Source organism: Peromyscus californicus, unplaced genomic scaffold (assembly GCF_007827085.1).
Source record: "Peromyscus californicus insignis strain IS unplaced genomic scaffold, ASM782708v3 Scaffold_7__1_contigs__length_154581171, whole genome shotgun sequence".
Taxonomy (NCBI): domain Eukaryota; kingdom Metazoa; phylum Chordata; class Mammalia; order Rodentia; family Cricetidae; genus Peromyscus; species Peromyscus californicus.
In genome coordinates, this window is record NW_026294595.1 from 8,349,471 (window position 1) to 8,370,455 (window position 20,985).

A 20,985-nucleotide genomic window follows, 5' to 3' on the forward strand; every position below is an offset into this window, starting at 1 on the left:
ACCAGAGCTGTAGGGATGATGCCCAGTGCCGCACTGTAGGGATGATGCCCAGTGCCACACCGTCGGTCCAGAGGCCTGAGGTCTTGGGTAAGGCTCTATGGGTCTGTAGCTACTTTGCAGGCTACTGCTGAGGTAGCAGGGATGACAACACATGGGATGTGCTGGCCACTAAACACATCCCTGCTGGGGCCCCTTATGGTTTGGTGGGTTCCAGCCTCCTCCCCAAGGCCTCTGGCTTGTGTTCACCACCACTGGAGGCAGACGCCACAGTACAAGCTAGGGGCTGGGGAGGAATGCATATTTATTGTGACATTCTGAACACAAACCAGACTGCATCACAGTAGTGCAAGGAGCCAAGAGCTCTACAGCAGAGGCTTCAAGAGATGACAGCCAACAGGGCAAGTCCCAGTAGCAGCTGGCCAGGGGCTGCATGCCACCTCACTGGGAAGAAGTAGGTCTAGGGGACAACAAATGCCCAGACCTGGGCTGCTGGCGCCCACTTCTGCAGAGCCTGGAGGTCACTGCCCTCTGGAGACCTCTTGGTCCCAGGATCCCTCACCACCCCAGACTTAGCTTTGAAAATCTTGCCCTAAATGTTCTGTCCAGACTTCTCAAGGACCCCAGAAACAAAACAGGACAGCCTCTCTAGGCTCAGCGGGTCCCAGTACCTCTGCAGTGGCCTTGCAGGACCCTCTGGGCAAGTGCCTGTGTGAGTGGCCACAGATCATCTCCCCAGAGGTGGCCCTAGACACCAAGGCTGGGGGAGGTGCGGGGGGTTGGGGATCAGGGTCACTCTAGGCTACACGGGAAGCTGAGCGAGCAGCCAACAGTGCACTAGCGCATGAGGTATCTGTTTCACCCCACCCCACAGGGGCTCAGGAGCCACCCCACAGGGGCTCAGGAGCCACCCCACAGGGGCTCAGGAGCCACCCCCCAGGGCAGATGACACCCAATCTGCCAGCGGCTCAGCAGACAAGGTGGTAGGTCCTCTCCAAGTAACAATTGCCCATTCTCCATTCCAACCAGGAGTCCTGTTTCTATAGTGGATAACAACCATGGGACAGCCTGCACCTCCGGGAGACTCTGCTGGCCAACATGCAGAGCCCCTCACAACCGTTCTGCCCCCTGGGCATGGGAATCTACCTCTGTGAGTCCCTAAGGTGTTGGACCAAGTACACAGCAGAAAATACCCCACAAGTGGCAGCCACTCCCAGCGCCCCATCCCCGGGGCCAGCATTGGCTGAGGGGCAGCATGGGGCTCCTGGGACACAAGCTGGGCCTGAGCTAGCAAGAGGGCAGGTTAGGGGACACGGTGATGACAGTCAGAGTCCTCCAAGTCTGAGAGAATATATTTCCCAGCCCAGCATCTCTCATGGCAGACGGACCAGCCGCACTTAGCCTCTGCACCGGGCACACAGCAGCGCAGCTGCAGGGCACAGACACACCCCCGGGGAATGGCAAGTACCAGCCTTCAGGGACAACGGACACTCAGCAGGACGCAGCCTTCAGAGGGATGCAGGGCTGTCTGGAGAGGGAGGAGGGCCAGCCACAGCCACTCAGCCTGGCCCAAGTCACACAGCCCGGGTCTCAGCCTCAATCTTTTGCTCTCCATGCAGGCTCTCTGGGTCTGGGAGCTGGGCTACACTCTGCCGGATGGCGATCTCAGGGCCACCCCCATACAGGCTGTTCAGATAGGTCCAGGTCTCCTCGGAAATCTGCCCATAATCAGCCCCTGTGGAACAGGAGAAGCATACTTACACAGAGTCCACATTGTACACCAGTCCTCAGAGGAAACACCTTCTAGGTAGTGAGGACCCCTGGGATGAGGATGGGACCGTGCCCCAGAAGGGAGGGAGAGTAACCCCAGACCCTCCCGAAAGCTGCTGCATGTACAGGGCCCCGAGGACAGGTCTGTGACTGCTGTCTCTTTCCCAGGATTAGATGACGGAAGAGTCAACCAGGCTAGCAGGAGGCAGAAAGGCTGGGTGTGGTGAGGGCCCGAGGACCTGCAACATGGCCTCTGGGCCTGGACTTGGAAAACAGGACTTTGACAGATGGCAAAGCTTCCTGGAAGGACAGGCCCTCATGTCAACCTGGTGGCATGAAGGTACTAAGGGCAGCCTGGCTGGGCTGGGGTGCTGGGGACTCACCCTGCTTTAGCTGGATATGGCCACTGCCTTTGACCTGAGCAATCCTGCTGTTGTCGATGGGCCCAGGAGGCTCTGTAACAGACAGGGCCGGGTTCAGGGTTCGAGAGACAGTGCTACCCTTCAGCAAGGCTTATCACCCAGAGCCCAGAGACCATCCTGGCCTCAGAGCAGAACCAGGGCTAACAGACACCGGTGCACTGATGCCTTCTCTCTGGATTTCACATCAGCCTCTCAGTACTCCGGACCCAGAAGAAGTACCTCCAGGGGGCATGGGATTATTCTAGACCAATGTTTCAGTGACGGGCATTGGTGGTAGCTGCCACCAGCTGAGAGTCCTTTCCTGGTCCTCTACCATCTCATCTAACCCTCAGCAACAATGGGAAGTGAGGACTGTTTACACAGGACAGAGGTTCGGCCAGCTGGAGAGACCGGCCCAGCTCCGAGCTGGAGGAAGGCAAAGCCAGAAGCCACATGGACAGAACCCCGGGCTATGGTCCTGACCACAGCCACCTGACTGCTTCAGCCAGAAAGGATGGGGCTGGGAAAAGGGATCCAACACCCTCTCGAGAACTGGCTGCTTGTGCTCTGAGAAGCAGGCAAATGCCTAGCACATGGCACGCATGGGCTCTGCCAACCTGCCAGGCCTAGCCTGGGAGCCTGAGTGGCTGGGAAGGTGGCCCAGAGCCATGGGCTGTGCTTTGCTGGTAACTTTCAGGATCCTGATGGCTCACTTATTACAGGGCTGTCTTCATTGCTGCAAATCGGAGCGGTCAAACAAGCACCCCAGCCTTCCTAAAGGTCTAGAACTAGCTACCAAGGGGTCAAACAAGCACCCCAGCCTTCCTAAAGGTCTAGAGCTAGCTACCAAGGGGTCAGACAAGCACCCCAGCCTTCCTAAAGGTCTAGAGCTAGCTACCCAGGAGGTGTAGAACCCAAGGACACAGCCTTGCAGGAGGAGGGGCAGCTGCCCCGGGGTCAGCAGGAGTGGATGGAGGATGGGGGGTGGGAACGCTGCTCTGCCATAGTGGCTGGAGAGCAGTGCCAGCCAGGCCTGAGGAACACGGCCCTCTGCATCCCCGGATAGAGCGCCAATGACCCGGCAGGCGGCCTCCCCAGCCCTCTCCACTCACCGCTGTCCTTCCCCTTGACGAAAGCTTCCCACTCTCGGAACCAGTGCATGCTGATGCAGTAGATGACTCCGGGAGACTCCTCAGCTTGGAACGCCTTGTTCAGCTGTGGGAGAAGGCAGGCAGGGGGGTCAGTCTGGTCCCTGTTTCTCATGACTTCCCAAAGGCCCAGCCCAGCCCCTGACCCTCACAGACACTGGATGTCCCAGGCAGAAGATCAATGACTCCTTGACATGTTCAAGAAAAGAGAAAATTCGAAGGGCGGAGAGACCGCTCAGGGGTTAAGAGCACTCACTGCTCTTGCAGAGGACTCGGTTCAATTCCTAGCACCCACATGGTGGCTCACAGCCATCCATAACTCCAACTCCAATGTTCTTCTCGGACCTCTGAAGGCATCAGGCATGCACATGATGCTCATACATATATATGCAGGCAAAACATTCAAACACATAAAATAAATCTTAAAAAAGAAAGGCCAGTTTCCATACTGACCAGCTAGGTCACAACAGACAATGCCTGTAGCACTTTCCCAAAGGACGAGCACACAGAAGATGCTATTTTCTCCACTCACTAGACGTAACATCAGCTCACGCGGTTCACGCGGTTCACTGTTCTAACAGCTCTAATGCTGGTGCTGGAGACGATGCCCGGGGCATCCCAGGTGCGGAGCCACACCTAGAGGCCCTCATTGGCACTTCTCCGTGGCTACGAGGCAGAGGCCTTAAATACTTCTACCCACTATTTTAAATGCTCGAGGTCTCATACTATGCCCTGTTGTAAGCACCATGAGGAGGGAGCAGCCCCACACTCCTCACACTTTCTGCGAGTCTCAGGCACCTTCCACATGAGGGTGCAGAGCCCAGCAGTCCTCAGCTAGGAGTGCTCCATCCCCCAGGGACAGCAGTGCTCCTGTGGGGCTCAGGATGGTGACCACTGTCAAGAGGCACTCAGTCTGGACCACTGAGACAGGCGCAGGCAGAGCGGGCCGGCCTCTCACTAACGCCAGAGGCTCTTCTCTCCATTCCCTACCCTCTGCTGCTCTGCAGAGCACTGCCTTTGGTCCCCAAGTCCCAACTCCCCAAATGCACCTTGATGAAAGTGTCAATCTCCACCCTCCTGCGCTTGGCCAGGGCCTCGATTTCCACCTGGCAGATGGAGCACACGTACAGATGGTTCACAGCAGGGCCGCCCCCAAACCTGCTCGGAAAGGAGGAAGAGCCAGCATCAGGCAGGGGAGGTGCCCGCCCCGTGCCCTCAGCCATCTCTAGCACACTCAGTGCAAAGGCAGTCAGGTCCTCTATGCCCGCTTCTCTGTAAAAGGTGCCTGGAGCCCTGCTTCCCCCGGGGTGGCCACCGAGCTCAGTGTGTGAGGCCTCAGTGCAGGGCGGCTGTAGCGGGAGACAGTGGCCCGGCCCTGGGGCCTTCCAGGATCAAGGGCTGTTCTCCACCATCCACTGGTAGCTGGCAGGAGGGCCCCTCCTTCGCAGGGGCAGACCCCACATACTCAGCTCCACAGGGGCCTGGGACTGGGCTAGGCTGCCATGGGAGGGCTGCCTGCTCTTGGGGTCACCGCACTTAACCCCAGAAGTCCCCAGTCCTGGCCCCACACCAGAAAGCCTGTGCTGAGTGGAGGTCAGAGGCCTAAGGCTACCCCCACCTCAGCCCTGAAGGCAACAGCCAAGGACTTTCTTTACATGGCAGAGCCGACAGGCTGGCCATGTGTCAGGCTGGCCAGCAGCCACTGTGTCACCTTCGCTGGAACTGTACTGCCCAGGGAACCGGGGCAGTGGGGTCACACCACTCCAGCCAGCTCCCAGCACTCACCTGCCATACAGGTGCTCCCAGACGCTCTGTGGCAGAATGACCACCAGGTCATCGATGTAGTGGTATTTGTTGGGTGGGATACCTGTGAAGGGAGGCACAGGGAGGGAGAGCTGGGGCTTGGGCCCAGCCGGGCACCCCCACCACACCACCTCTCCCAGGGGAGACCTCACCTCCGTGCGAACACAGGAAGGTGTGGTTGGTGATAGGCCCCGGCTCTGCAAAGGTGTTGAACTTGTTCAGCCATTCTCGAGACACGTAGAACCGCAGCAGGCTGGGCTCCCGCATGGCAGCCAGGGACACCACCTGCTGCCGCTCCCGCATGGCCTCCTCGCTGCTCTTCCTGAGAATGGGGAGGCGGGGATGAGCCAATAGACCTGGGCCCAAGTTGTGCATAGACACCAAGCCATGCCAAGCCATGCCAAGTATGCATGCTGGGGTGTGGCCTGATCCTCTCACAGGGCCACCACAGAAAAGCTCAGGAAAGCTAGCTTACAGAAACTACAGATACAGACAGACACACGGAGTGGGGCTCCCCACCAGACCTACCTGTAGAAGAGGACGTAGGCCTCCACATTCTGCACCACTGTCTCATGGACCTCGGTGACATACTGGTCATCGAATTCATACCACTGCCCATTGATCACATTCTGACAATAGGCAATGTAGTGCCCACCTGGCAGACAAGAACAGGTTATGGAGACCACAGGGCCTGGACAGTGAAGGAGGGCTGGTTGGAGTGTGGGGCATACTCACTGCCTGCTGTGCCATGGTGACAAATGACAGAGAGGAGGTCATATGTGGTGACCTGAGACGTGCATTCCTTGGCCAGAAAAGGGCGTAGGTCGAGTCCCTCAAGGGGGAAGGAGACATGGCTGCTGACTTTGAAGGAGTACATCACCTCATGCCTGAAGCGCTTCAGGTGGACACACAGAATCTGAGGGGAGAGGGCAGGCGCCAGTCACCCTGGTCATCTAGGGGAGATGACAGGGAAGCTCACAGATAGGACTCCCACACAGGCCTAGGCCTGTAGGATTTGCTTAGAATCCACCACACATGTCAGAGACCCCCACATGGGAGCTAACAGCCCCATTTTCCCTCACTAGGACTGGCGGCCTAGGGTGTGGCTGCCAGAGAGGCGAGCTGGGCTGGTCCCTGAGGAAGCCGACTCTGCCCCCTCCTGCCATGCTTACTTTCCAAGAATTCTGACACTGGTTTGGGGACTTTGAGGAGCCTTCCCAGGACACCATCCAGCCGCAGCCTCAGCCTTGTCTCTGCCCCAACTACAGAAGACTGTGCCAACCACAGCGACACTGCTCTCCTGGGGACCTCAGCAAGCCCCCAAGAGAAGAGGGAACTGAAGTCCAGAGGACACCTGTTACGATGGGACCCTGTCAGCACTCCCTGGGTGTCTCACCCCAAGCCCTTCTGTGCTTGTGCAGGGACAGGTCAGTCTTCACACGGCCCACAGGCCATGCCAACGTCCTGTCCACATGGACCCCAGCCTAACAGCCAAGGTGGTTCACTCACCTCAGGCAGACACAGGACTTTACAGTACTTCACACCATTCCGAAGCCTGCAGAGGAGGACACAGAGCCACGGTCAGTGTCCTGTAGGGAAGGAGTCAGTAGAGGGACCAGGGTACAGTGCCCTCCAGACCCTTGTCATCCTGGAGGTTAGCACAGGACTATCCGAGGGAACCCCTGGGGAAAGTGTAAGCAGGAGGACTCTAGGGACAGGGAGCTGGGGACAGGGAGCTGGGGACAGGCCCCCAGGGCACAACTTACTTCTTACACCGCTCACAGCTGTACATGTTGTCACCTAGTGCAGAGAAGCAAAGGTCAGAAGTCAGAAGCGACAGGAAATGGGGACAGAGAGGGCAAATAGTGCCACGCCCACGACGGTGTCGCCCGCGTGACAAATGCCTTGGATGAGGTGGTTGGCTCGCGGCCCTCAGGTCTATGCCCCCGGCGACCCCTTATCAATCTGTCCGAATCATGGTGCCAGGCTACACGGAACCACACAAAATCTGCTTGCAGAGGCTGGCTGGCATTCTGCCTTTTTTCTCTTTACAACTATGACTATTACTATTTCCTTATATATTGATTTCAAAAAATTAACTCTCAATATTCCTGATATGCCCCATAAAAAAAATAATGATTCCTCAAAAATAACCTCAATACCCCCACTTATAATTCAAACGTTTAAACAATTTAAAAAAAATCCTAAAAATTTAAAAAAATTTATAAATAATTTAAAACAAAAAAAACTTATAACTCAAAGAAGCAAAAATTCTAACAAAAAAATAAAAATAAAAATCCAAAAACTCATAAACAATCCACACACACAACCAACAACAACTACAAAAAAACAATTACAAAAACTAGCCAATCCTACAAAAATTATCAAAAAACAAATAAAATTTTTCATCAAAGGTCAATAATAACAACCCCCTAACTTTAATCCTAAATATAATAATTATTTAAAACCATTACCCTTTACAAAAACTTATAATAAACATAAAAACCAATAAATAAATCATAATATAAAAACAAAATAACATAAATTACAATTCATAAAAAAAATAACTAAATCCCAACCCCCCTAATACCTTCTCACCTACAAACAAAAATTAAATATTTTCACACAAATAAAACCATAATTAAAACAATAATAAAAAAAATTTGCCGGGCGGTGGTGGCGCACGCCTTTAATCCCAGCACTCAGGAGGCAGAGCCAGGCGGATCTCTGTGAGTTCGAGGCCAGCCTGGGCTACCAAGTGAGTTCCAGGAAAGGCGCAAAGCTACACAGAGAAACCCTGTCTCGAAAAAACCAAAAAGAAAAAAAAAAAATTTAATTTTAATACAAAACAAAAATCTAATAATTACATTAAAAAAACTTCAACTAAAACCATAATATTCTCTATCTAAATAAAAAAACCACAAAAAATAACACCTATACTCATAAAATCTATTAATCATTCTAAAAAAATTATATAACCACATTATTAATTCTATATCTATCGCCCCACTGGCCGATTGCCATATTTCCTCAAATAATTATATAAAAAACACTACTTAATCTAAATAAAATTACAACAATTTCACAACATACTCTCATATCTATATCTATCTATCATTCACCAAATCTCACTTATCCTAAATACCTTCAACCTATTCTCCCTCAGTCTAATATTCCTACTAAAACCCAGACCACGACAAAATAGGAATTATGTTTAAGGGGGAAATGGCAGGAAGTGACGGGATTCCAGAGACAGAACAAGAAACAAAAAGGTTTATTTGACAGTAGCAAAAACAAAGGCACAGGGGGCAGGAGAGGAGGGAAGCCTCCGAGAGAGAGAGAGAGAGAGAGAGAGGAGAGAGAGAGAGAGAGAGAGAGAGAGAGAGAGAGAGAGAGAGAGAGAGGGGGGGGGGAGGGAGGGAGGGAGGGGAGGGAGAGGAGAGGGAGGGAGGGGAGGGAGGGAGGGAGGGAGAGGGAGAGGGAGGGAGGGAGGGAGGGAGGAAGAAGACAGGGAGACAGAGGCCAGCCTGGTCTACAGAGTGCGTGCCAGGACAGCTAGGATTCCACAGAGAAACCATATCCCAACAATTACTTAATTAATTAAACTAAGAAATTAAAAATTAAATTTTTTTTAAAACTTCAAAAATCTAAGAAAACGTGGGTGTTTAGATTATAACATTCCAGGTGTGCAGTCTGTGCAGCCCTGGTGACTGAGCCCAGGGCCTGGTGCGACTAGACAAGCAGTCTACCACGTGAGCCACAGCCGCAGCCCGCTCCAAATTCTGTACCTGAGAAGGGTGCACAGAACGACCTCCTAAAACTCAACAACCAAGTGACCTGCTATCAGAACAGACAGAGACTAACATGTATGTGTATGCACCTGCATTGTGGCTGCACAGCTGAGCACTCGCCTGTGTGTGCATGTGCAGAGGTTAGCGTTCACTATCGGGTCATCTTCCTCTATAGCTCTCTACCTTGTCTGTTGAGACAGGGTCTCCCACCACACCCCTGGAGTTCATCAGTTCGTCTGGACTGGCTGGTCAGTGAGGCCTGGGGTCCTCCTGGCTCTGCCCACCCCTGATTATGGGGTTATAGACACACACCACCATCCCTGGCTGCTGGGGATCTGAACTCAGCAAACACTACTCACTCGACCGTCTCCCATCCCCACCAACAAACAGGAGGTTTTTAAAATAGATTATGATTTATTTTCTGGGTATGGGTATGTGCCATGTATGTCTACGCACCATGTGTGCAGTGCCCGAGAGATCAGAAGAGGGCATTGGTTACCCTGAAACTGGTCACTCGAGTTGGTTGTGAGCTGCCATGGGGTGCGGGGAACTGAACAGCAACTGCTCAGGACCTGCTGGGCCGTCTCACCAGCCCCCTTAGCTCCCCATGGAAATATATTTAAGGTGCTCAGCATCACTAATCATTAGAGGATACAGATCAAAACCACAGTGGCACCACCGAGTGTCCAGGAAGCTTGCAACTGCTCTGGGAAAAAAAAAAAAAAAAAAAAAAAAAAAAAACAGCAATGAGGGGGAACATGGGGAAACCCAAAACCACGTGGAACTCTTCCATGGTTGGGGTGTAAACTGCCGTTCCCACAGATCTAGCAAGAGTACTCCTAAGCGTACACAGACAGCATTATGTTCATGTTACGTCAGATCACGGATGTCCGCGGGAGTGACATCACAGCAGTTGATGGAGTCACAGAGGCGGGGTCCATCCGTAGACAGATAAAAACAGGAGAAAATTCTGAACCTTGTTTCCACAAGGGGGAACAGGTTTGACAGCTGGGAGGAGTCAGTCTCACACATCAGAAGGAAGAAGGGCTGGGTGGGGCTCAGGGGTCAAGCATAAGCCTAGGCAATGCAAGGCTCTGAATTCAATCCCCAGCCCCACAAAAAGGACACTGGGGATGGCACACAACAAAGCAGAATGGTGACTATCAGGGACAGGAGAGGAGACAGAGCCATTTAATGGATATAGTTTTAGTTTGGCAAGATGAAAACATTCTGGAAATGGAGGTGGTGGCTGCAGTGATGTTAAAATACACAACACTACTGAATTGTACATCTGAAGTCAAAAAACAATTAAAATGGTTAGGGTAGCAAAATTGGTGTTATTTGTATTTTACAATTGGAAAAGAAAGCAAAAAAAAAAAAAATTTTTTTTTTTTTGGTTTTTCGAGACAGGGTTTCTCTGTGTAGCTTTGAGCCTGTCCTGAATCTTGTTCTGTAGACCAGGCTGGCCTCGAACTCACAGAGATCCGCCTGCCTCTGCCTCCCGAGTGCTGGGATTAAAGGCGTGCGCCACCGCCGCCCGGATGCAATTTTTTTTAAATCATGAAATCAGTGTTATGCTCAGCAGGTCAGATGCTTGCCATCAAGCCCGACAGCCTGAGTTCGATCCCAAGACCCACACGCTGCCAGGACAGGTTCAAGCCCGGGTGTCTTCTTGTTCCATACTAGGACAGCAGTGTGCACACATTAAGTAAATAGGTAAATATTTTAAATTACATTTAAGCACTCAAATTGGACATTGGTGGTGACATCTACAATCTCAGCTGGAGAAGTGGAGGCTAGAGGAACAGTGGTTTAAGGCCAGCCTGGGCTGCACCAAGACCTTGTCTCAAAACAAAAGCAAACCACTTCTTTAATAACCAAGGAAGCATAGGCTAAAGCGGGGTGTCCCTTCCACCCACTGACCTGGTAGAAAATAACAGTAGGTCAACAGCCAAGAGTCACAGGCAACAGTTTGGGAGGACAGGTGTCCAAGCCTTCCCTGGGGAGTAGCAGGTGAACATCTATCTCGTTTGTTTGGAACAGTCTCATGTAGCCCAGGCTGGTCTTGAACTCACTATGTAGCCCAGGATGCCCCTAAACCCTAACCTCTTGCCTCCACCCCTGGAGGGCTGGGGTCACAGGTGTGCACCTCCTGTAGGCTGGCAGTGGACTCTAACAGGTCAGTTTGTAAAGCCCTGTGGCCATGAGTCCATTAGCCCTGGGCTGTAGGCTAGCTGAGGCACAGCCATGATGGATGGGCTCTTTGCAACACCCCACTCCCTGTGGTCCCATTCTGGCAGCAGGCTGCTCACCCTTCAGTTCATCAGCAGCAAAGAAAGCAGCCAGGCAGTCCTCCAGTGTGACGACAGGCCCCCAAAACCAGCTGGGGGTACAGGATACCACGAACCTGAACAGACAGGAAAGGGGTGATAGGTGCTGTAGGGCCTGGGTATGGGGGTGTGGCTGAGGTCTGTTCGGGGCCTGACTGGCAGCTTGACACAGCTGGAGACTAGGCCTTGAGCTGGACATTTTGTGTCCATAGGCTATGCAGGGGCCCAGCTTATGTGCCCTTCCGTGAGGCCAGCTGCCTCGGGGATTAAGGAAGCTGCCCGTGACTCTCAGGTCACGCGTGGGCCCAGATGCTGCCTCACTTTTACTTGTGGCTTGGCCACTCTCTGGGTTGTCACTTACCCTCCACCTTCAAGGAGCATGTAGTCAAGGCTATCCCGAAATGACCAAGACCCTGAACCCAGTTACTCATCTGCATCTTTGGCCTCCAGCTCCCCCAATCCATGGACTCTCCCTGGCCCCAAGAATGCTTGTTCCTGCATTTCTGGTAGACCCAGGAAAGCAGGCCAGGCTGGACGCCCCAGCTAGCAGGATGGCGTACCGTCGGATGTACTCCACGATGAAGGCCAGCCAGCCCTGGGAGGAGTAGCTGTCCCCACAGGCTCCCGGCTTGGCTGGTACATTCTGGTAGATGGCAGAGTGGAGTTTGGCTAGGTCTTCCTTGCCAGGGATGGGCAATGACAGGTCCTGGAATGTCTCCACCGTGGTAGACACCTATTGGGTGAAGACCAGCCTGGTGCCCACCTCTGCCAGTGTCTATTGCCCCAGCAGGTGAAGCAGACGGCTTGCTCCTAGGGTAGGAATGCCAAGGGGAAGTCCACCCTGCCCTAGGTAGTAAACAATGCCAGACTGCCCTGGACACCCACCCGGTCACAGGTGAGACACTGCACCAGGCTGAGGACAGAGCCATTGAAGACGTCTGAGATGACACTGCGGTAGCTCTGCTCCTTCCGCCTCCGGCCACCAGTACTGGGCACCTGGGCTGGGAACACAGCACAGGACTAGGCCAGCCTCCCCCGCATGGCAGGCACAGGCACAGACAAGAGGCACCTCAGCCACACTGTGCAGTCCTCACTGTGGATCACATGATTGGTTATATACGTCACCCCTTGGCATCTTAGCACCACCGTTTATAAAATGGGGCTCCCTCTCATATCCCAAGGCTGCAACAAAGGTTTAAAGGCTCAAGTGAGCAGCACACAGACTGGACCAAGGTTGGAAGTGCCCCAAACTGGCCACCATGACATCCCCAGCTGAGCTCATCACTGCCCCCGAACCTTTCTTGAGCACGTACGATGGCCCCATCCTCACAGGGCTTGCACGAGGAGGGCTGCTGGACAGCTTGGTATGGCCCTCATGGTGGTGGACAGGGCTGCAGGGGCGAGAGGAGCTGCGGATGTGGGCTTCGTTGTCTGGCTCTGGGGACAGCAAGGAGGAAGTACTGGGCCAGGGCGACCACGCTAGTGCCCTCCATGCCAGCTCTGGGGCCAGAGCAAGAGAACCTGCCAGCATCTCCTCCCACACCTTCCTCTATGTCCATCCCCAACCCCATCAAATACACCAGGACATAGCAATCCAGTCTGTTTCCAACTAAGGCTCAAGACTAGGCAGGGCTGTGGCTCTGAAAGCCCAGTGAACCTGGCACTGAGGCGGTTTCCCGCCTGTGAGCAGGGCCCAGGGGTAGAGTCTTCCCACCCCATGGCTGCTGCATGCTAGTGCTAGGCAGGCAGCAAGCACAGGGCTTACAGGCGGTGACTTCCCAGTGGCCCAACCAGTGACCTGGTTGACTGATACCTGGGGTCCGGCAGGGGCTGGTGGACCTTGGTGATGGTGGCTGGGTCTCGATGGGTTGGTTGTCAAGGGAGGCCATGGCCGTGTCCACATCAGCATCCTCATCCACTTGCTCGGAGTTGGTACGCTGCTGGCCCCAGGAGAACTTGCGGTCCTTCATGCGCTCCTTCTCAGAGATGGCTCGGCCCGCCTCATCTGGGATCAGCAGCTCCATCTCAGCCTTCGAGTTACCTCCACCACGCCCTTGCCCATCACCCTCACCCCTGTCACTGCTCGAGTCACAGGACAGAAACTCGTCCTCTGACGGGCTCCGGTCGCCATCACGCCTCTCATCTGTGTCACTGGAATCTGAGTCCCGGGCATCAGTGAGTGCTGTCACAGCGGCTACCATGGGCTCCTTGAGCTCCTCATGAAGCTGGTCCATCAGGCAGCGTAGGAACTCCTGGGTGTCCTGCAACCAGGGCCATGTCACCAGGGATTTCCAGGGATATTAGAGCCACCATGGGCACTGCTGCTTCTGCCCACAAGGCCGCTAGCCACCTCCAGCAGGTCCTGGTAGGCACCCATGTAGACAAGTGGCTTAGCCCCCATGGCAGTCTCCACCATAGTTCTGTGTGAAGCCCCACCTCCGACCAGGGCTCAGAGAGACTATGGGACTCCTCTCAGGTCACACAGCACACAAAGAGCCAGGGGACACAGAACCAGTTTCAACTCTGATTCTGCACAAACAGCCACACCCAGCCACTGACATCTCTTTGCTCCCTGAGCAGAGGTCAGCAGGGTGGCAGGGACCCAGGAAGGGTGAAAGTACAGGATGCTGCAAGCCAGACCTGTCAAGAATACTGCACTGAACAGCGCTACCCAACAAGCCAGGCAGCCAAGCTGATCCCTTCTCTACGGCTGCATCTTCCTGCTTCCCCACATGTTGCCACCATGTGTGTGACACTGGGGCAAGAAGAGAGGCCCTGGAAGCAGACTCCCACTCTCCTGGCTCACATGGGCAGGACAAAGATCAAGTTGCTTCCCCCAAAGGATGGTGTCATTTTAGGATCCAGTACCTAATCCGGCCCTGCAGGAGGCTGGGAGGTGACCTGCAGGCAGAGCCACTCTAAGGTGGTGATGGCAGCTGACCTCAAGGGCTGAGAGCACTGGAAGACATGGGCTCCAAGGCCAGCAGCAGCCTGACGACCCCTGAGCCACTCCTGGACCACACGAAAGAAGTAGCTCATAGGCATCCAGAGGCAACTGAGGTTCTACCTTGGATGGAAGTCCCCAGGAGAGGTCAGTGGGACCCACAACTGGCCTCTGTCCATCAGGAGGGCAGGAGTAAGAATGACCACCTATTATTGCTCCTTCCTTTTACAAGATCAGGGGGATGGCTCGCTCAATACAGTGCTCAATGTGCTAACCTGAGTTCAAACACCAGAATTCACATTAAAAACAAAATCAGATGTGGTGACATGCACTGGGGTCCCAGCACTGGGGGTGCAGAGACAGACAGCTCCCCGGGCTAACTGGTCAGCCAGGCTCAACCAATCATCAGTGAGCTCCATACCAGTAAGAGATGCTGTGTCAAAGGGGGTGGGCGGTGTTCACAAGGGTGGTCCCTGAGGTCACCTTCCAACCTCTCTGCAAGTGAGATGCATGTAGACGTACGTACACACGTACACATACACACACACACACACACACACACACACACACACACACACACACACACACAAAATCTTTTTAAAAAGAAAAAAAAGGTTTTTTTTTTAGATTTATTTGTTTATTATGTATACAGTGTTCTGCCTATATGTGTCCCTGCAGTCCAGAAGAGGGCACCAGGTCTCATTACAGGTGGTTGAGAGCCACCATGTGGTTGCTGGGAATTGAACTCAGGACCTCTGGAAGAGCAGCCAGTGATCTTAATCACCGAGCCATCTCTCCAGCCCCAAAAAGAAAATTTTCCAGCCAGGTAGTGGTGGTGGTGCACACCTTTAGTCCCAGTACTTGTGAGGCAGAGGCCAGGCCAGTGTAGTCTATAGGATACAGAGAAAGCCTATCTCAAAAAACCAATAAATAAACCAATAAATAAATAAGACTTAGAAACGTCTGCAGAAGTACAAGGACCAGGGAAAGCAGCTTCTGCTGGGGTCTAGATGGATGTCACAGCACAGCCAAGCGGCACCACTGGATGGTGTCCACTTGGTGGTAAGGGACAGGCTCGGTTTGTCCCTTACCCACTCATGCCACTGTGTGCTGTGCCCTGGATGTATACCTTCTGAGCCTTGCTCCCCTGGGACATGGGGAGCAACATGCCCCCTTTGCGGTAGACAATGAGCCCAGGCCACTGGGGTCACCACTTCCCAGAACAGGCAGTAGAGAAGCAGTGTAGACTTTCTCATGCAGACAGCGTGGTACCCACTCCAAGGACCTGAGCACATGCCCCAGGGCCCCCAGCCTGGACTGGGTGGCAGACAAGAGTGTGAAGGCACCTCTAGTGCCCACCACTGCATCTGAGAGACCAGCATATAGGCAGCGGAAGATGTGGCCCAGCTCTGACTGCAGGTTTAGCTAGGGGTCCCTGCCATACAACATTCTAGGTTTCATGATTTCCTTTCTTGGCTGCCCTGGAACTCACTGTGTAGACCAGCCTGGCCTCAGATTCACAGCAATCCACCTGACTCTGCCTTCCTGAGTGCTGGGACCAAAGGTGTGTGTTACCACGCTTGGCTTGTGATTTTCTAAAAATCACAAAGGTCTCAAAGGTGCTCTCTGAGTTAAAAAGGTTTTCTTGCCAGGCATGGTAGAGCATACCTATGATCTTTGATTTCAGCACTCAGCACTCAAGAGGTAGGGGCAGGTGATTCTCTGTGAGTTCAAGACCAGCCTGGTCTATACAGTGAGTTCCAGGATACCCAGATTTACATAGTAAGAACCACAAAAAGGAAAAAAAAAAAAAAAAGCAACAAAGCCGGGCGGTGGTGGCGCACGCCTTTAATCTCAGCACTCAGGAGGCAGAGCCAGGCGGATCTCTGTGAGTTTGAGGCCAGACTGGTCTACAGAGCAAGATCCAGGACAGGCACCAAAACTACACAGAGAAACCCTGTCTCCAAAAAAAAAAAACCAAAAACCCAAACAAATCTCCCCTCCCCCCAGAAAAAGAAAAAGCAGGGCCCCTCTGTGCAGAGTGCTTGCAGTGGGAGCCTGCAGACCCAGCCTGGTCTCCAGATCCACATCAACTGGGGCCTAGTGGTACACCTACGATCCCAGAGCTAGGGAGGCGAAGACAGCAGGGTCTGGGGTTTGTCATGTCGGTAAGTCTAGCCTAACCATGAGTTCCAGGCTGTTACGTGATCCTGTCTCAAAACAATAAGGTGGGGAGTGACTAACGAAGAATATCCAACACCAACCTCTGTCCTCCACACACTTGTACATGCTCATGTGCGTGCACCACACACACACACACACACACACACACGCACACGCACACGCACACACAAATAAATAAGTAAACAATAAGAATTAGTAAGAAAAGACTCCGAGGAGGGTGAGGGGCAGGGCTGCGGCAGGCAGGTGTCTGGGCGTCCTCTCCACTGCTTCTCTGCTGTGTGGCTGGCATGGGGGACTTGGTCCCTTAACCCTCAGTTCCTTGTCTGCAAGGCAGCGCGCTAAAGGGTGGCAGGTCACTGGAGACCTCATTTCTGTTAGTAAAAGGGCTCTGACAGTAGCCTTTTGGCCTACTGTGAGGTCTGCTCTGGCTGGGCCAGTGTCCCAAGCAGCTAGACAGCTTACCTGCTGGGCATAGCCTCGGAACATCGGGTTGACCAACTTGATCCCATGGGACAGGCTGGTGGGGACCACATAGCTTGGCCTGTGGGGAGACCAAACCTGCTAGCACAGCTGGCCAGCCTGGAGCTACGCCATGAAAGGCAAGAGGACAAGGCAGATCAGACCCCACAGGGGCTGTTCCCACCACCCCCACTGGCTCCGCTGGCCAGGAGACAAGCCCACAGGGTCCATTGCTAAAAAACCTAAAACTTCACAGAAGTACAATGAAATACTATCACCAATGTGTCCCCACCAAAGAGGACACATCAAGACCCTAGTGGTCCCTAGAAGAGCAGGCTAAAGTGCACCCAGGAACCCCAACAGCAACTCTGACCTCTGACCTGTGGAACAGTGTAATCAGTTTCTTTTCTCTGTCTCTCCTTTCTTCTTTTTTTTTTTCCCCTCCGAGACAGGGTTTCTCTGTGTAGCCCTGGCTTCCTGGATCTCGCTCTGTAGCCCAGGCTGGCCTCGAACTCCCAGAGATCCGCCTGCCTCTGTCTCCCGAGTGCTGGGACTAAAGGTGTGCGCCACCCACCGCTGCCCGGCTGCACTGTTAGTTTCTTAATCCATTTCCACACCTAGTGTGTGTGGTGTGGGCACGTTCGAATTCTCCCTACTTCACTTCCCTTTCTTTATTCTTACATTTGTTCTTTTTTTTTTTTTTTTTTTTTTTTTTTGGTTTTTCGAGACAGGGTTTCTCTGTGTAGCTTTGCGCCTCTCCTGGAACTCACTTGGTAGCCCAGGCTGGCCTCGAACTCACAGAGATCCGCCTGGCTCTGCCTCCCGAGTGCTGGGATTAAAGGCGTGCGCCACCACCGCCCGGCTTACATTTGTTCTTTTGTTTGCTTGCTTTTATAAGCTTGAGGACTATTTTGTTACAGTTTGAGAGAAGAACAGGGCAGGCATGCTGTAAACCTTGCAGTTTCAGGGAGAAGGGGCAGATCTAGGAGAAGGGGCAGATCTAGGAGAAGGGAGAGTCGGCCATGCCCTGTGAGTTAGGGACTCTCAACGAGCAGGCGGTCGCCAAGCAGCTGACAGGAGACCCTTCAGGAAAGGATGAGAAGCCCCAAGGGCCAGAGCAAGCAGGGTGAGGGTTTCAGCCAGGATGTGACGCAGGGACAGAGGGAACTTAGTGAGGGTCTGTAAGCAACTGCCTCCCCTTCCACTTGCCCAGAGGAGACCATGCTTCTCATCTTTACATGCCATTTACTCTGCCACAACCCTGGCCTGGCCAGCACCCAACACTCCTGGGCAAGCACCCCACCCCAGACTACAGCCTCAACTGAGACCCAACACTGGCAGGATGGTCTGCAGCTCTCTGCACAGACATCCGTCAAAACAGCTGTCACCCAGACTTGATGTGAGTTCAGACCCTAGTTCCACGGTCACAGGTTCTGTGGCTGCAAACAAGAATCACGCCTCCAGCTCTGTACCTGTCTCCCCACTCATCAGACAGAACTAGATCAAACCAGACCCGCGGTGCAGGATTGCCGTGAGCATCCGAGTGCTCTGGAGAACCCAGAGGATGTGCTCCATCAAGAGCGCACAGGCTGTCCTGCCCCACAGACCTAGTCAAGGTCAGACTCAGACACTCACCGTCTCTTGTGCCAGACCTCAGAGATCAACTTCTGGTAACTTTTGCACAAGGCTGGCTTCTTGTCCGTGCGCACCAGGCCACCACACTCCAGGAAGAACTGGGTGAGTGGGGGGCTGGGTTGTGGGTGGAGAGCCAGGACAGAAAAGAAATGGGAGGAACACAGTGTTATTCAGAAGGACTAGGTGAGGGCTGAGAGATGGCTCAGTGAGTCACTAAGCCTGGTGAGCCGAGTTCAGTCCTGGGACCTGATTGGAGAAAGAACAGCCAACTCCTACGGCTGCCCATGACTCCATCCATGCTCACACACACATTCACAATAAATAAATAAAATACCTTTTTTTAAGGAGCAAAGTGAGCAACAAAAGACCAAAATGGCCATGGAAGATGAGGCCCCCACACCCAGAACTCCCTGCAGATGACTAGAAGGACCCCACCTAGACCAAAACTCCCCAAATTCATGTTAAAGTCCTGACCCCTCATGTCTCAGTACGTGACTCCACAAGGGACGGGACCTTTAAGCAGTAGTCAGATCACTATGGAGTGAGTGTTGGATAGGCCCAGGCCAGTCCCAGTGTCCTGACAGAGGAATTTTGGGGTGTACAAGGAAAAGACCTCATGAGAATGTGACTCTACCTACTGGAGGAGAGGGGCCTGGGGAGAAACTGCTGACAGTGGGTCTCCAGGATTGAGAGCCAGGAAGGCCTTATCAACTGCAGCTAACAAATATCCCTCTCTCCTGAGTCAGATGGGGGCTCCCTGCCACAGGTCCTGAGGCCGGGACTCTGTATGAACAGAGGTGGAGCGCTCCTGCCCCCCCAGAGCCCACACTGCAGGACTTGTCAGGTGGGAGGGAACCTCAATTCCCTTTCCACATGTTTTAGAAGTTACCACACTGCAGGAAACCACACATTCGCATGTATGAGCATGCACACACTGGTGCATGTACACACATATGTCAAACATATGCAAACAATGTCAATTGACCATAAAGCCATGAGACAGCCACCGTGAACCTTTGGGGGCTGTCCTTCCAGACTTTTCTAGGTGTTCTTATCTGTTCCCTTTCCCCCTCCTTCCCTCCTTTCTGTATGTATATTGGCTGTTAACATACAAACTATATATACATAGGGAAAAGGGGAAGGCTGCTGGGTTTGCCCTATCATTACTGGGTCAGCTGTGTGTGTGTGTGTGTGTGTGTGTGTGTGTGTGTGTGTAAATGATGAACACACATACTCTCAATCACAACCGTTTAGAGACCCCCACTAAACAGGCCTGCACCACACCTGGCAACCTCCCTTCTACCTGTCAGGTTCTGCACCCCTCCAGTAAATGGTGGCCTACACTCCCCAAAGGACTGCGATACAATAAACTTATTCTCTTGCAGAGCAGACAGGCCGCATGTACACAGTATCAGTGGAACCCGGGGACTCGCACATGCTAGGTCAACCCTCCCCAATCACTGGTGCTGGGCACCCCTGTGCCTGTCATGCCTCCTCCTCTCTGGTCATGTGAGGGCTGGCATGAGACTAAAAGGGATGGCAGTCACTGGGCATGCCTGGTTCTAGGGGTTTTGAAGTCTATCTTATCCCATGTCCATGGCCAATGTGCAACGCACAAAGCGGAGACAGCTGCTCTTTCTAGGGTTTTGCCAGGGACATCTCCTGCCCTTCCCTTAGGAGAGGACAACCTACCAATTAGACAAGGCCTGCAGGGCAGCATTCATGTAACAGGAGTTCCCCAGGTTCTTCATGCCTGTAAGGCCTAAAAACAACATGGAGAAGGACTGAAAACCCCGTCCAGAAGGACCCTCACAAGCCTCCTCCACTGAGGAGCTCCACCCTAGGCCCTGCTGGAGCATAACTGTATTCCACCCAGAGATCTCTCAGAACACCTAAGCAGGGCTGGGTGTGCCAAACAAAAGGGCCCTTAGCTACTCTGCCCAGCTCAGGCTCCCAACCACATGGGTAAGGAAGCCACACACACAGGGCCTATGACCAACACCTCATGCAGCTCAGAAAGCAATGACCGAGTCACTAGGACGGCACACCCTGTGCACATGCCACCCTGCCCACTGCACCATGGCAGCTGGAGCCAGCAGAGACAAGCCCCTGGAGCTCTCCATGCCCAGCCTGGCCCAGCGGCTCTCCTGTTGTCAGCCATTACCTCGAGGTTTCAGGTCATCGTCCTCAGACTCAGATTCTCCTTCATCAGCCACAGCAATGGGGACAGCTTTCAGAGGGTGGGAGGGGGGTGGGGAGTCCTGTGTTAAAGACCCAAGTGAGGAAACTGGGGTGAAGAGGGGGACCTGATGTACTCACCTCCTCCCAAGGGAAGCATGTGCAGCCCCTCGGCATCTAGCTAGTCCTGAGTGACCCAACAAAGTGAAGGATATCATACAAAAAGGGAGGTTGGGGACCTTGCCCTGGGAACTCCCAGTCTTGTGTTTAATTTGTAAGAACTGCTGTCTCCTTTAGAAGACATTGGAGGCAGAGGAGGAGCAAGAAAAACCACACAATCCCAGT

General features: G+C 53.3%; 1 protein-coding gene across 2 annotated transcripts in view; it reads right to left on the reverse strand.

Moving 5' to 3' along the window:
- Window positions 1–284: 284 nt before the first annotated feature.
- Window positions 285–20,985, reverse strand: part of Usp20 (ubiquitin specific peptidase 20) — a 35,888-nt gene continuing 15,187 nt past the window's right edge. The window contains exons 8-26 of one of the 2 annotated variants that reach the window (XM_052725649.1): window positions 20,627–20,723; window positions 20,155–20,224; window positions 18,463–18,576; window positions 16,831–16,909; window positions 13,054–13,501; window positions 12,537–12,677; window positions 12,126–12,241; window positions 11,801–11,973; window positions 11,223–11,317; window positions 6,886–6,919; window positions 6,629–6,674; window positions 5,855–6,035; window positions 5,648–5,774; window positions 5,272–5,441; window positions 5,102–5,183; window positions 4,366–4,474; window positions 3,281–3,383; window positions 2,151–2,222; window positions 285–1,732 (exon numbers count right to left, since the gene is read on the reverse strand). In XM_052725649.1, coding sequence (XP_052581609.1) covers window positions 1,572–1,732; window positions 2,151–2,222; window positions 3,281–3,383; window positions 4,366–4,474; window positions 5,102–5,183; window positions 5,272–5,441; window positions 5,648–5,774; window positions 5,855–6,035; window positions 6,629–6,674; window positions 6,886–6,919; window positions 11,223–11,317; window positions 11,801–11,973; window positions 12,126–12,241; window positions 12,537–12,677; window positions 13,054–13,501; window positions 16,831–16,909; window positions 18,463–18,576; window positions 20,155–20,224; window positions 20,627–20,723 — 2,418 coding nt within the window. In that variant the 3' untranslated portion in view covers window positions 285–1,571. The remainder of the gene's footprint in view (window positions 1,733–2,150; window positions 2,223–3,280; window positions 3,384–4,365; window positions 4,475–5,101; window positions 5,184–5,271; window positions 5,442–5,647; window positions 5,775–5,854; window positions 6,036–6,628; window positions 6,675–6,885; window positions 6,920–11,222; window positions 11,318–11,800; window positions 11,974–12,125; window positions 12,242–12,536; window positions 12,678–13,053; window positions 13,502–16,830; window positions 16,910–18,462; window positions 18,577–20,154; window positions 20,225–20,626; window positions 20,724–20,985) is intronic. The other variant, XM_052725650.1, reaches the window with a different exon arrangement.